General features: G+C 44.1%; 1 protein-coding gene across 6 annotated transcripts in view; it reads left to right on the top strand.

Moving 5' to 3' along the window:
* Positions 1-4,794: 4,794 nt before the first annotated feature.
* The window catches only part of ZNF280C (zinc finger protein 280C), a 37,352-nt gene continuing 27,053 nt past the window's right edge, over positions 4,795-15,093 (top strand). For 4 of the 6 annotated variants that reach the window (XR_016228183.1, XM_089324565.1, XM_008273184.5 and 1 more), the window contains exons 1-5: positions 4,795-4,947; positions 9,841-9,882; positions 10,003-10,043; positions 12,693-12,833; positions 13,759-13,850. Coding sequence is in view for 5 of the 6 variants with exons in the window: in XM_089324565.1 (XP_089180691.1) it covers positions 10,019-10,043; positions 12,693-12,833; positions 13,759-13,850 (258 nt within the window). In the remaining variant the exon portion in view is untranslated. Of the gene's footprint in view, positions 4,948-9,618; positions 9,758-9,840; positions 9,883-10,002; positions 10,044-12,692; positions 12,834-13,758; positions 13,851-15,093 lie in introns of those variants that run through there. The other 2 variants (XM_089324566.1, XM_070066806.2) reach the window with 2 other exon arrangements.

Raw genomic sequence — 15,093 nt, 5'->3', positions numbered from 1 at the left:
CCCTGGTATGCAGGGATGGTTCAATATTCGAAAGTCAATCAATGTAATACATCACATTAATAAATTGAGAAACAAAAATCATATGATTATCTCAATAGATGCAGAGAAAGCATTTGACAAAATACAACACCCTTTTGTGATGAAAACCCTAAGCAAATTGGGGTTAGAAGGGACATTCCTCAACACAATTAAGGCGGTCTATGATAAACCAATGGCCAGCATCATATTGAATGGGGAAAAGTTGGAGGCATTTCCATTGAAAACTGACATCAGACAGGGATGCCCGCTCTCACTATTGCTATTCGATATAGTCCTAGAAGTGTTAGCCAGGGCCATCAGGCAAGAAAAAGAAATTAAAGGGACACAAATGGGAAAGGAGGAAGTTAAGCTATCCCTATTTGCAGATGACATGATACTATATATAGGGGACCTGATAAACTCCTATAAGAGACTATTGGAACTCATAGAAGAGTTTGGTAAAGTATCAGGATACAAAATCAACCCTCAGAAATCAACAGCCTTTGTATACACAGATAATGCCAGGGCCGAGGAAGAACTTCTAAGATCAATCCCATTCACGATAGCCACAAAAACAATAAAGTACCTTGGAATAAATTTAACCAAGGATGTCAAAGACCTCTATGATGAAAATTGCAAAACACTAAAGAAAGAAATAGAAGACGACACAAAAAAATGGAAAAACCTGCCATGCTCATGGATTGGAAGAATCAATATTATCAAAATGTCCATTCTCCCAAAAGCAATTTACAAGTTCAATGCAGTACCAATCAAAATACCAAAGTCATTCTTCAAAGACCTAGAAAAAACGATGCTGAAATTCATATGGAGAAACAGGAGACCGAGAATAGCTAAAGCAATCCTTTACAATAAAAACAAGGCCGGAGGCATCACAATTCCAGACTTCAAGACATACTACAGGGCAGTTATAATCAAAACAGCCTGGTACTGGTACAAAAACAGATGGATAGACCAATGGAACAGAATAGAAACACCGGAGATCAATCCAAACATCTATAACCAACTCATATTCGACAAAGGACCTAAAACCAACCCCTGGAACAAGGACAGCCTCTTCAACAAATGGTGCTGGGAAAACTGGATGTCCACATGTCAAAGTATGAAGCAAGACCCCTACCTTACACCTTATACAAAAATCCACTCAACATGGATCAAAGAACTAGAGATGTGCCACGACACCATGAAACTAATTGAGAGCATAGGGGAAACCCTTCAAGATATTGGAACAGGCGAAGAATTCTTGGAGAAGACCCCAGAGGCATGGGTAATCAAAGATAAAATAAACAAATGGGATTACCTCAAATTGAAGAGTTTCTTTACAGCAAAGGAAACAGTCAGGAAAGTGAAGAGGCAACCAACAGAATGGGAGACATTATTCTCAAACTACACAACAGATAAAGGGTTAACAACTAGAATCTATAAAATGATCAAAAAACACCACAAAATCAAAACAAACAACCCAATAAAAAAATGGGCCAAGGACCTTAACAGACATTTTTCAAAAGAGGAAATCCAAATGGCCAACAGACACATGAAAAAATGCTCAGGATCCCTAGCCATCAGGGAAATGCAGATCAAAACCACAATGAGGTTTCACCTCACTCCGGTTAGATTGGCTTACATACAGAAATCAACCAACAACAGATGCTGGCGAGGATGTGGGGGAAAAGGGACACTAATCCACTGTTGGTGGGAATGCAAACTGGTAAAGCCACTATGGAAGACAGTTTGGAGAGTCCTCAGAAACCTGAATATAGCACTACCAGAGGACCCAGCCATCCCACTCCGTGGAATTTACCCAAATGGAATTAAAGGGGAGAAAAAAAGAGCCATTTGCCCTCAATATTTGTTGCAGCTCAATGCACAATAGCTAAGACATGGAATCAACCTAAATGTCCAGCAACGGATGACTGGATAAAGAAACTATGGGGCCGGCACCGCGGCTCAATAAGCTAATCCTCCACCTTGCGGCGTCAGCACACCAGGTTCTAGTCCCGGTCCGGGCGCCAGATTCTGTCCCGGTTGCCCCTCTTCCAGGCCAGCTCTCTGCTGTGGCCAGGGAGTGCAGTGGAGGATGGCCCAAGTACTTGGGCCCTGCACCCCATGGGAGACCAGGAGAAGTACCTGGCTCCTGCCATCAGATCAGCGCAGTGTGCCAGCCGCAGTGCGCCGGCCCCGGCGGCCATTGGAGGGTGAACCAACGGCAAAAGGAAGACCTTTCTCTCTGTCTCTCTCTCTCTCACTGTCCACTCTGCCTGTCAAAAAAAAAAATATATGGGATATGTACTCTATGGAACACTATACAGCAGTAAAAAAACAATGAAATCCGGGCATTTACAACAAAATGGAGGAAGCTGGAAAACATCATGCTGAGTGAAATAAGCCAGTCCAAAAGGGATAAATATCATATGTGCTCCCAGATCGATGGCAACTAAACGAGCATCTAAAATGATACCCATTGAAGTGAAATGGACACTATGAGAGACAATGACATGATCAGCCCTTGTCTAGACTGTTGAGGAACAACTTACTATTTTATTCCTTTTAGTATTTTTGTTGTTGTTGTTGTTGTTGCTCTGTTTGTTCTACATAAGACCACTGGTTGAACTCTGTAATCAATGCACAATCATTCTTAGGCGTTTAAAATTAACAGAAAAGTGATCTCTGTTAAACATAAGAGTGGGAATAAGAGAGGGAGGAGATATATAGGCTGGCACATGCTCACTCGGACTTATCTCCAGTGGTGGAACTAGAAATGTGCCAGGGGATTTCAACTCAGTCTTACCAAGGAGGCAGGTACCAACCAATGCCAGAACACTTGGTAAAGTGATAAGTATAAATACACAACCGATCAAAAAGATAGGGTATGTGTCGATGAGATTTCACAAATAAGACCAGTGTAAGCAACTAATGAAGGATAGAATTAAAAGGGAGAGAATGATCCTGCGGGGGAAACAGGACACACAGCAGACTCATAGAATGGCAGCCCTCCTGCCTCAGAATCAACCCTTGGGACATTCGGATCTGGCTAAAAGGCCCATGAGAGTCTCACAGGCATGGGAAGCCATGACACGGTGGCAAAAAACAATCTAAATGAAAGATCCTGGTGAACAAGACCCCAGCAGAAGGAACAGGCCATCAAGGAGAGAGGCGCCTTTCTCTGAAGGGAGGAACGAACCTCCACTGTGATACGGCCTTGACTAAACAAGTTCAGAGTCAGTGAACTCAAGGGGCTTCCATAGCCTAGACAGCTCATAGCAAGAGTCTTGGGTGATTGCTGACGTCATAAATAAGAGTGCCAATTGTTAAATCAACAACGGGAGTCACTGAGTACATGCTCCCACGTAGGATCTCTGTCCTTAATGTGTTTTACTATGAAACTTAAAAACAACACTACTAGTTGTGTGAGTACAGCCTGTTGAAATCTTTGCTTAGTATATACTAAGTTGATCTTCAGTATATGAAGGTAATTGAAAATGAAACTCGATGAAGGGCGGGGTGGGAGACGGAGTGGGAGAGGGGAGGGCCACGGGAGGGAGGGAGGTTGGAGGGGGAGCCACAACAATACAAAAGTTGCACTTTGTAAATTCACATTTATTAAATAAAAAATAACTATATAACAAACAAACAAAAAGAACTTAATACTTTACCCTTTTAGTATTTTTTATGTTCTACTTAAAACTATTGGTTGAACTCTGTAATTAATACACAATTACTCTTAGGTGTTTAATTAATGCTATAACTAGTACTCAAATAGTATTTTACACTGTGTTTTTGTGTGGGTGCAAACTGTTGAAATCTTAATATATGCTAAATTGATCTTCTGTATGTAAAGATAATTGAAAATTAATCTTGGTGTGAATGGAAGGGGAGAGGGAGTGGGAGAGGGGAGTGTTGTGGGTGGGAGGGAAGTTATGGGTGGGGGGAAGCTATTGTAATCCATAAGCTGTACTTTGGAAATTTGTGTTCATTAAATAAAATAAAATATATGAAAAGAGTGCAGGGATAACAACCAATCTGAGGTCAAGAATAACAACCAATCAAAATGCCAGAATAGCAGCCAATCAAAGGGGAGGGCTTTCAATCAAAGACCTGAAAGTGTATGCTAATATGGTATGGTATGTGAACCAATCAGAGAACTTAAATGTGAATGCGTTCAGGCTACATGAACCAATCAGTGAACTGTCATTGGAGCAGCCTGCTTTCTCTAGAAATGGGACTTGTTCTCAATCAGGTTCGTGAGGCAGCTTCACCATCTGAAGTTGTGCTTCTGGAGAATTAAATCATGTATCTTTATGGTTTTCTTGCCTATCCAGGGTCCCGTGGAATCCCTATTATTACAATCAGAATTTTTTCTTAACATTTCAGGCAGGCGGGCATTGTGGCATAGAGCGTTAAGTCCCCACCTGAGACGCTTTATCCCAAATAGGTGCAGGTTTGCAGCCATTTGGGCAGTTATCTAGTGGTTTGAAGCTTTCTCTCTCTCAACTCTAACATTCACATAAATAAATCTTTTTTAAAAGGCGAGAAAGTCCATATGTTTAAAATAGCTTTGTTGAAATTATTTAAACATATTGACTTATATTTCCTTTTGTCTAATAAAATGTAGGCGATGTCTTTAAGGACAGTATTTTGTCCCCTCAGAGCAGTTGCCTTCGAGGGTGTGTAAAATAGCGCACATGTTTGCGCGCGCTCTGGATTGTTTGCTGGAAACGTACCCGGATGTGCTGCCAGGCGCTGGCGTTTACCCATAAGGCAGCGCGCACGCCTATAAATTCGCTGCGTTCGCTGAGGCGCTCAGTGCCCGCAAGGGGACTCCCTGGCCGCCAGTCCTTTTGGCGGCCTCTCAGCGCTTTGGCGCTCCTCCCTTTCCTCCCCTGAGCCCCAGTTGGCTGATCTCCGCTATTGGTAAGCGCTCCCCGCCCCCGTGTCGCTGGTACCGGCGGCGGTTCTCCCGCGCAGCCGTGGCCGCTGTTCTGTGAGGCGGGCGGGCTGAGGGGCTCGTTGCCGGCGCTGGTCGCCGCAACCGCCCGGGGTGCGGGTGAGGGGCCGGGCCGTGAGGCGGGCGGGCGGGCTGAGGGGCTCGACGCCGGCGCGGGTCGCCGCAACCGCCGGGGGTGCGGGTGAGGGGCCGGGCCGTGAGGCGAGCGGGCTGAGGGGCTCGACGCCGGCGCGGGTCGCCGCAACCGCCGGGGGTGCGGGTGAGGGGCCGGGCCGGGAGGCGAGCGGGCTGAGGGGCTCGACGCCGGCGCGGGTCGCCGCAACCGCCGGGGGTGCGGGTGAGGGGCCGGGCCGTGAGGCGAGCGGGCTGAGGGGCTCGACGCCGGCGCGGGTCGTCGCAGCGGCCGGGGGTGCGGGTGAGGGGGTCGACGCCGGCGTGGGGGCCGGGCCGTGAGGCAGGCGGGCTGAGGGGCTCGACGCCGCCGCGGGTCGCCGGGGGTGCGGGTGAGGGGCCGGGCCGTGAAGCGGGCGGGCTGAGGGGCTCGACGCCGGTCGCCGCAACGGCCCGGGGCGTGGGTGAGGGGCCGGGCTTCGCGGCACGGCGGCGGGTGGGCCACCATCTTGAGACGACCCTGAGGAGGCGGAGAAGGGATTTGGGGGGGAAAGTAGCTGGCGGGCGGGGGGTGGCGGGGCCGAGGCTTCGCGGCTGCCGCGGCGGCCGGTGACGCTGAGGAGTCCCTAGCTTGTGGCTTTTCTGTCTCGGGGCAGCTCCCTCTGGTCTTTCGTACGCTTGGCGGCAGCGTTTGATGGAGACCCGCCCACCTGAGTCTCCTCAGTCCTAGGCTAAGACGCGAGAGGGGAGTCGGAACTTTGAAGCGGCAGAGCTCCTCGGGCCCCTTCCCCTCCACCCCACCCCGGGTTCCCCCACCCAGGTTATGGCCATTCTGTGCGGACTGCCTTGTTCTTGCCAAAGCCATTCCCATCTCTCGGGGAAGTTGGCGTTGCGTTCCGTTATTGTCCCGAGGCTAAGAGCCCTGAGGAGAAACGTGGCGTTCGATCCATTGTTGTTTTCTAAGAGTGATGTTCGCGGCTTTGCTATAAGAGAGTGAAGTGTGTGTGTGTGTGTGTGTGTGTGTGTGTGTGTGTATCTTTCTGAGGCTATCTCTTGCTGTGGAGATAGAGGGTATTCCTCTCAACTTACCTCAGGTTTTAATGCTTTTTAGGGGAAAATGTCAAGTGAGCGTGCTTCTGCAAGCATGGGAGAACTTTAAGGAATTCTTTGTTTGGAAAGATTTTCAGTTTTTTTTTTTTTTAATCTGTGAGCCTAAATTTATGGCTTTATTGTTTCATGTTTGGACTGTGGGTTGTAATGTCTTTTAGTGTCATTAAACGTAAAAACCTAAAGTAGAATTTTAAAGTACAAAAATCACGTATTTGTGAGGTGTTTTGATTTGGATGTTACTGTGCAAACTCAGGCTAGCTCCTTAAGCCGAGACGGAGCCTGTAAAGGCACTGATTGGCTGTGTAACTGTTTTCCAAGAAAACATCTATATGAATTGCGTTCACCCTCGTATCTTTTTTTTTAAGGTTTTGAGAGGTAGAGTTAAAGACAGTGAGAGGGAGGGACAGAGAGAGAGGTCTTCCTTCCACTGGTTCACTCCCCAAATGGCCGCAACGGCCAGAGCTGTGCCAATCCGAAGTCGGGAGCCAGGAGCTTCTGTGTCTCCCACGCGGGTGCAGGGGCCCAAACACTTGGGCCATCTTTCACCGTTTTCCCAGGCCATAGCAGAGAGCTAGATCGGAAGGGGAGCAGCTGAGACTTGAACCAGTGGCACAGCGGCCGCCCCCACCCTTGTATCTTGCATTTGTATATTTCATTGATACCTCCCCTTTTGAGGTGGGCTGTGGGGTGGTAACAGAACTTTTTGAAGGTGAATAAACAATCTCAAGGAGAGGACTTTACTGAGGTCATAGGAAGTAATGGAGCCAATTCTTGAACCTAAGCTCTCTGACCCTCGTGTGATGCTTAATTCACTATTATGCTCAACTTTTTCTGGGAGTGAGGTGGTTGCATAAAATAAGCAGGGAGGCTCACCTAAAAATTACAAGAAATATTATTCATGGACCGGCGCTGTGGCATAAGCATTAAAGCTGCCACCTGCAGTGCTGGCATCCCATATGGGTGCAGGTTCAAGTCCTGGCTGCTCCACTTCCGATCCAGCTCTCTGCTATGGCCTGGGAAAGCAGTAGAAGATGGCCCAAGTCCTTAGAGTCCTTAGGCCCCTGCACCCGTGTGGGAGACCCAGAGGAAGCTCCTGGCTTCTGATCAGCGCATCTCCGGCCGTTTTGGCCAGTTGGGGAGTGAACCAGCAGATGGAGGACTCCTCTCTCTCTCTGTCTCTCTCTCTCTGTCTCTCTCTCTCTCTCTCTCTCTGCCTCTCCTCTGTGTAACTCTGACTTTCAAATAAATAAGTAAATCTTAAAAGCAACTGAAAAAATTCTATAAAAGTAGCAAGATTCTGAAAAAATCTTTGAAAAAAACATTTACATGGATTGCAAATATTGATACTCAGCACAGAAGAAACAAACATTTCAATATTATATATATAAATATATGTAATTATATATAATAATAGAAATCACTACAAGCTAATATAAACACTTTAAATGAAAATGATTTTCCTAAAACAAAAAGCCTAGTACAAGGTGGCACTAATTTACTATTTTGCAAATATGTTTAATATCTTTCTTAATAAAGGACAATGGATTTTCTTAGCCTCTGAAAATTTTTTGTTCAAAAAGAAGTATACTATGGCTAAATTCTTATTTAATAACTAATAAGGTTCTCACGATTCCTTTAGTCCCAGATAAATTGTTTCCAAAGTAAATTAAAAATATAAGAAGTAAATATGGTCCATTGTACCCAAAAGGTACATAGTGATGACTGCTTTTCCTGATATACTGAAGAGTTAATAGGGATACTCTTTAAAAGAAAACCACTTCACAGAGAATGAATCAAAAGTTTAGACATGCATTTTGGATTCACATTCCTAAGTTTTCCTGAATCAATTTTAAAACAGGGGTGGGGAATGTCTGGCCAGTGGACCAAATAAGTCCCGTGAAATCATTTGGTCTCGTCCACGCAAGGCAACCATAGGCAGGATTCGAAATTCAGACATATCTATCGCAGGATCTCCTACGTGGGAGCAGGGTCCCAAGGACTTGGGCCATTCTCTGCTGCGTTCCCAGGCACACTAGCAGGTGGCGGGATCAGAAGTAGAGCAGCCAGGACTCAAACCGGCAGTGCCCATATGGGACGCGGAGGCTTAACCTGCTACACCACAATACCAGCACTCCATGTAAACATTTTTTAAGAGTAAAGAGGTTCTGAGCCAAGAGTTTGAGAACTTACCTAACGCAGCTTGTTTGTGACAGTATTTTTAAAAGATTTGTGTATTTTATTTTTAAAGTCAGAATTACAGATAGAAGGTAGTCTGAAAAGCCTGAGTGGATAATGGCGTCAAACATGGCTAGCTCCAGGTGTTTAAATGGTATCAAGACTTGAATGCCTCCCTGTCTTTTTTCTCTTTTCCAGAGCTGCTTCTGGGTCTCCCACGTGGGTGGCAAGAGGTCCAAGCACTTGGACCATTTTCCACTGTTTTTCCCAGGCCATTAGCAAGGAACTGGATCAGAAGTAGAGCAGCCAGGATGTGAATCAGTGCTGGCACTTTTTTACATATAGTGGCGCTCTCTGGCCCATTTCTGAAAACCGAATCCAGATTTAAACAATCAAGGGAGGAGTAGAACAACTACCAATCAGGAAGTCAGAATAACAGCCAATCAGTGGGCAGGGAAAGCAATCAGAATGATAATAACAGAACTGAAAGTGTATGTTAATAAGACATGCTGTATGATTCTAACTATGTAATCTTATGGAGACATAGATGAAAAGCTTTAGTGGATAATCGGATTCAAACACGGCTAGCTTCAGGTGTTTAAATGGTATCATCAAGACTTGAATGCCTCCCTGTCTTCCCTTTCTCTTTCCCAGAATCTGATGGCTTTGTTCTCTTTTTTGGCTTCTTTTTTTAATGAATTAAACTGTGAGGAAATTTATCCACCTAATTTTCTATACTTTTCAGTTAGTTGATATGTAAAAACTAAACTTATTTACTTTTTTTAAAGATTTATTTATTTGAAAGAGTTAAATAGAGAGGTAGAGCCAGAGAGTGAGAGAGATAGGTCTTCCATCCACTGGTTTACTCCCCAAATGGCTGCAACAGCCAGAGCTGGGCTGATCCAAAGCCAGGAGCTTCTTCTGGGTCTCCCACGTGGGTGCAGGGCCCCAAGCACTTTGGCCATCTTCTGCTTTCCCAGGCCATAGCAGAGAGCTGGATCAGAAGTGGAGCAGCCAGGACTCCATCCAGCACCCATATGGGATGCTGGTGCTGCAGGCCAGGGCTTTAACCCACTGTGCTGCAGTGCCAGCCCCTAAAAAATGTATTTCAACATATATTATAGTAATAACATTTATTTCTGAAATGTTAAGAATGTCATTTAGTATGTCAAAATCCAGATTTACTAAAATATTTTGCAGAGTAATTACTCATTTTTACATAAAGATGCCTTTTAAAGTTTATTTTTACTTTACTTCATCAGATTTCTTCATGTAGTAAATGCTACTACTTATTTAGTATTCAGCATTCTATTTACTAAATTTGCATTATTTCAGGAATGACCCAATTCCAGGAAGTGCATTACATATCAAACTTAAAAAGTAAGCTTTTGTAGGACAGAAAGATTAAATGTGTGTACCTTTAATTTAACAAAGTCCATTCTAATAGTATCTTTGTTTTATAGGGCGGAAAACTAAGACTTTAGTGCTGCCTTCCCTGAGTCAGAGTAAGTTTATTGGAAATTAAAATTAGACCCAAATGTTTCTGAATCGGGTTTCATGTTTCAATATTTAGTGTGACTTAATGTGACTAGTAAAATTGATTGATGTCATGTGTTGGTACTTAGGTGACTCGGCAACCTCATGGATAATAACAACCCCCCAAAAAGTAAGTATAGTGTTGCAATTGATACTAATATGCATTGCTTTTGTAAGAGACAGGGGTGGGCACATTTTCTTTAAAAACAAAACAAACTTGGATTTATTTATTATCTACTCATAAAAATGAACAATATGCAATAAAAATGTCAGTAAATTTGAAATGTTCTTACTCATCCCCAGAGATAAATATTATAAGTGTGGTTTGCATAATCATAAATTTTTTTCTAATGCATAGACTAAAATATGTGATTTCTAAATAAGATCATACTATAGAGTGCTTTTTCATATCTTCTAAAATTTTTTACTCAAAAATATATCTTTATTGTTTAAACAGTGGCAATCCCCAGTTACAAAGAATGAGAAAGAGGCTGGCACTGTGGCATAGTGGGCTAAAGCCTCCACCTGTGGCACCAGCATCCCATATGGACGCTGGTTCGAGTGCCAGCTGCTGCTCCTCTTTTTCTTTTTCTTTTTTTTTTTTTTAAGATTTATTTCTTTATTTGACAGAGTTACACAGAGAGAAGGAGAGGCAGAGACAGAGATCTTCCATCCACTGGTTCACTGAAGCCAGGAGCTTCTTCCAGGTCTCCCACATGGGTGCAGGGGCCCAAGGACTTGGAACATCATCATCATCTACTGCTTTCCTAGTCCATAGCAGAGAGCTGGATTGGAAGTGGAGCAGCCGGGACTTGAACCAGTGCCCATATGAGATGCCAGCACCACAGGCGGCGGCTTTACCCGCTATGCCACAGTGCCAGTCCCCAGGTTGCTCCTCTTCTGATATAGCTCTCTGCTATGGTCTGGAAAAGCAGTAGAAGATGGCTCAATTGCTTGGGCCCTTACACCCACAAGGGACCCAGAAGACGCTCCTGGCTTTGGATCAGCCCAGCTCCGGCCGCTACAGCCACTTAGGGAGTGAACCAGCAGATGAGAGACCTCTCTCTCTGTCTCATTCTGTAACTCTACCTCTCAAAATAATTTAATACATAAAATATTTTGTAAAAAAGAATGAGGAGGGGCCGGCGCCATCCGCAGTAGGTTAATCCTCCGCCTGCAGTGCTGGCATCCCATATGGGCGCCAGTTCTAATCCTGCCTGCTGCTCTTCCAGTCCAGCTCTCTGCTATGACCTGGGAAAGTAGTGGAGGATGGCCCAAGTCCTTGGGCCCCTGCACCCACGTGGGAGACCAGGAAGAAGCACCTGGCTCCTGGCTTCAGATCGGCAAAAGCTCCGACTGTTGCGGCCATTTGGGGAGTGAACCAATGGACTGAAGACCTTTCTCTTTGTCTCTCCCTCTCAATGTCTGTAACTCTACCTCTCAAATAAATAAATAAAATTTTAAAAAGAATGAGGAAGACTCATGTGTCTAACAGAGTATCAACATGAATATAAACTTTTTTAATTATCAGTATACATAGATCTCTTTAAATTTGACATTGTCCAAATTGGCCAAGTTTCTTAGCCTATATGTAGGAGGAATTATAAAGGAAGAAAAACATTTTTTTTCACTCAAGAAACTTCAAAGTTGAGTGCAATTAAGAAGCATTAAAAAAATAAGAGCAGTTGTTGTGCAGTGGTTAAGATGCCATTTGGGAGGCTGACTCGAGTCCTTACTACTTTATTTCCAATCTAACTTATTGACTATGTATCCTGTTAGGCAGCAGATGATTACTTAAGTACTTGGGTCCCTGCCACCCACATGGGAAACTTTGATAGAGTTCTGGACTCCCTGGCTCTGGCCTGGCCCAGCCTTGGCTATTGTGGGCATTTGGAGAGTAAACCTGTGGATAGAAGAACTCTCTCTCCCCCTCTTTTCTGCCTTTTGAGTGGATGAAAATAAATATTTTTTAAAAATGTACTTTATTGGGACCGGCACTGTGGTGTAGCGGGTAAAGCCACCGCCTGCAGCATCCCACATGGTCGCCGGTTTGAAACCCAGCTGCTCCACTTCCAGCTGGTCCACTTCCCATCCAGCTCTCTGCTATGGCCTGGGAAAGCAGTAGAAGATGGCCCAAGCCCTTGGGCCCTTCTCTCACGTGGGAGACCTGGAGGGAAGCTCCTGGCTCCTGGCTTCAGATTGACACAGCTCCAGCCATTGTAGCCAATTGGGGAGTGAACCAGTGGATGGAAGACCTCTTTCTCTCTGCCTCTGCCTCTCTGTGTAACTCTGACTTTCAAAGTAAATCTTTTTTAAAAAGTGCTTTATTTATTTGAAAGGCAGAGTAGGAAAGAGACAGAGAAAAAGATCTTCCATCCATTGGTTGGTTCCGCCAAATAACTGCAACAGCTGGGGCTGGGCCAAGCCCAAGTCAGGAGCCTAGAACTCTATCTGGGTCTTCCACTGCTTTCCCAGGTACATTGGCAGGACGCTGAATTCCGAAAGCGGAGCCACAGGGACTCCAGCTGATACTTGGGTATAGAATGCCAGTGTCACAAGCAGCAACCTAACCCACTGCACCACAATACCCACCCCTAGCTAACTAATTATTAGTTTAGATCTAAGAGATTGAGTCTGGAGTGTCTTATTTTTGCTGCCATGTACTGAGTACAAATATCAGTTCAATGATTGTTTTTAAGATTATTAAAGTATATCTTAAATATTGCAAAAAAAGTATTTTTCTTTAAAATAAGATTTACTTTTTCCTTTTGAAAATTAGATAATCCAAAAGGGGCCGAACTCTTCATGGAATGTGAAGAGGAAGAGCTGGAACCATGGCAGAAAAAAGCAGGAGAAACTTCAGATGATGATGAGCTAATCTTCGTTAAAGAGATATCAAATTCAAAAACTGCCATTTCAAGTAAGCATTTTCAGTGAAGTTTCATTACATAGTTGTTGGTTGTTTCTAATAGGAAAACCTGTGGGTTGTTTTATATTCTTTGATGTACTTGCTCTTCTGTAAGGAGTGAAGTTGGGATGGTAGGTAAAGGTCAGTAAGAACTTGTGAGAATCAGAGTAGGGATATGGTTGGGGACCAGGGTAAGAGGTGACAGGCTAAAATATCAGATTGAGAAAAGGAAAATAATTTAACTTAGGGTAAAGATTGCCTGACAGCATTATGGGCATTTTGCAATTGAAAATGTTATTTTAAATTTAAGTCTTGGGAGCTGGTGCTGTGGCATAGTAGACTAAGCCTCCGTCTGGGGTGCCACCATCCCATATGGGTGCCAGTGCATGTCCTGGCTGCTCCTCTTCTGATCCAGCTCTCTGCTTATGGCCTGGGAAAGCAGTAGAAGATAGCCAAACTGCTTGGGCCCCTGCACCTGTGTGAGAGATCTGGAAGAAGCCTCTCTAGCTCCTGGCTTTGGATCAGCCCAGCTCCAGCTGTTGAGGCCATTTGAGGAGTGAACCAGTGGATGGAAGATCTGTCCCTGCCTCTATCCCTGCCTCTGACTTTCTCCCGGCTTCTGCCTCTGACTCTCTGTAACTGCTTTTCAAATGAATGAATAAATCTTAAAAATAGACTTCTATTATTGGCTGTGTATAGACATACTTTTAGAAAGGTCTTTCTATAATATATATTTCATTAACATAACAATTTTACAAATAAAACAATTCTTCTAGATATGTTGAACAGAAGTAACTCCAGCTCATCCTCAAAGGGAATAAAGAATGAGTCACTCCAAGTATACTGCTGGTATACTATTTTAATTTTAAAGTGAAGTACTTTGATAATTTGGTTATATAGAAATATATTCAGTCTATTGTATAATTTTAAAATGCAGGTAATTCTGATGAATTGCAGTCTCTAAGTTCTATGTCTACCTTGCTTTTGTGTCCGCCTGACTCAAAATCTACAGACAGCATTGCAACTCAGGTAAGTGTCCGTGAAATTACACAGGTAGTTCAAAGACATGTTGAATATAATACTGAGTTAAAATTGTGACCATCAGAAAATGTCAGCATCTTTGATATATCTCAGCCAATACCCAAAGCAGTAGCTATAGAAACTAATTATCCAGTAAATCAGATATAGGTATTGAAAACTGTGCTCTCAAAACATGAGAAAAAGGGTACAATTACAATATTGCATGGCAACATTTTTAAGATCCTAAAATGAACCAAGTGGGAAGATCATCCCAAAGTCATTGTTGCTATTTATTTGTGAAAACATTCCTTCTTAGTTTTAAAAATACAACAAAAGTAATAAGTGAGAATAGCTAACATTCATTTGACTGTTAATATATGTAATTCTTTGTGCTAAATGCTATATAGAAACTAATATTTTTAATTCTTATGATATCCCTATGAGATAGGCACTATTACTATCCCCATTTTATAGTTGAATACTGAAGATCAGAGAGGACAAATAATTCACTTAAGACCACACAGCTAATAAATGATGGATCTAGGCTTTTAATCCAGTTTAACCTGGAATTTTAGAAACATGCCTAGGGGCCAGCGCTGTGGCATAGAAGGTTAAACCTCTGCCTGCAGTGTTGGTATCACATAAGGATGCCGGTTCCAGTCCCAGATGCTCAACTTCAGATCCAGCTCCCTGCTGATGTGCCTGGAAAAGCAGCAGAAGATGGCTCAAGTACTTGGGCCCCTGCACCTACATGGGAGACCCTGAAGAAGCTCCTGGCTTTGGCCTGGCCCAATTGCGGCCACTTGAGGAGTAAACCAGCACATGGAAAATCAATATCTCTCTCTCTCTTTCTGCTTGTCTGTAACTCTAACTTTCAAATACATAAATCTTTAAAAACTGCCTATACAGGGCCGGCGTTGTGGCATAGCAGGTAAAGCTGCCGCCTGCAGTGCTGGCATCCCATATGGGTGCCGGTTCGAGTCCCGGCTGCTCCACTTCCGATCCAGCTCTCTGCTATGGCCTGGGAAAGCAGTAGAAGATGGCCCAAGTCTTTGGGCCCCTGCACCTGCGTGGGAGACCCAAAAGAGGCTCCTGGCTTCGGGTCGGCGCACCTCCAGCTGTTGCGGCCAACTGGGGAGTGAGCCAGCGGACGGAAGACCTCTCTCTCTGTCTCTGCCTCTCCTTCTCTCTCTGTGTAACTCTTTCAAGTAAATAATAAATTAATCTTTAAAAAATGCCTATACACATATCC

This window comes from Oryctolagus cuniculus, chromosome X, assembly GCF_051225735.1.
Source record: "Oryctolagus cuniculus isolate XC-2025 breed Fujian yellow rabbit chromosome X, ASM5122573v1, whole genome shotgun sequence".
NCBI lineage: Eukaryota > Metazoa > Chordata > Mammalia > Lagomorpha > Leporidae > Oryctolagus > Oryctolagus cuniculus.
Note: the sequence above shows the minus strand (reverse complement) of the source record. Positions and strands in the feature narration are given on the sequence as shown.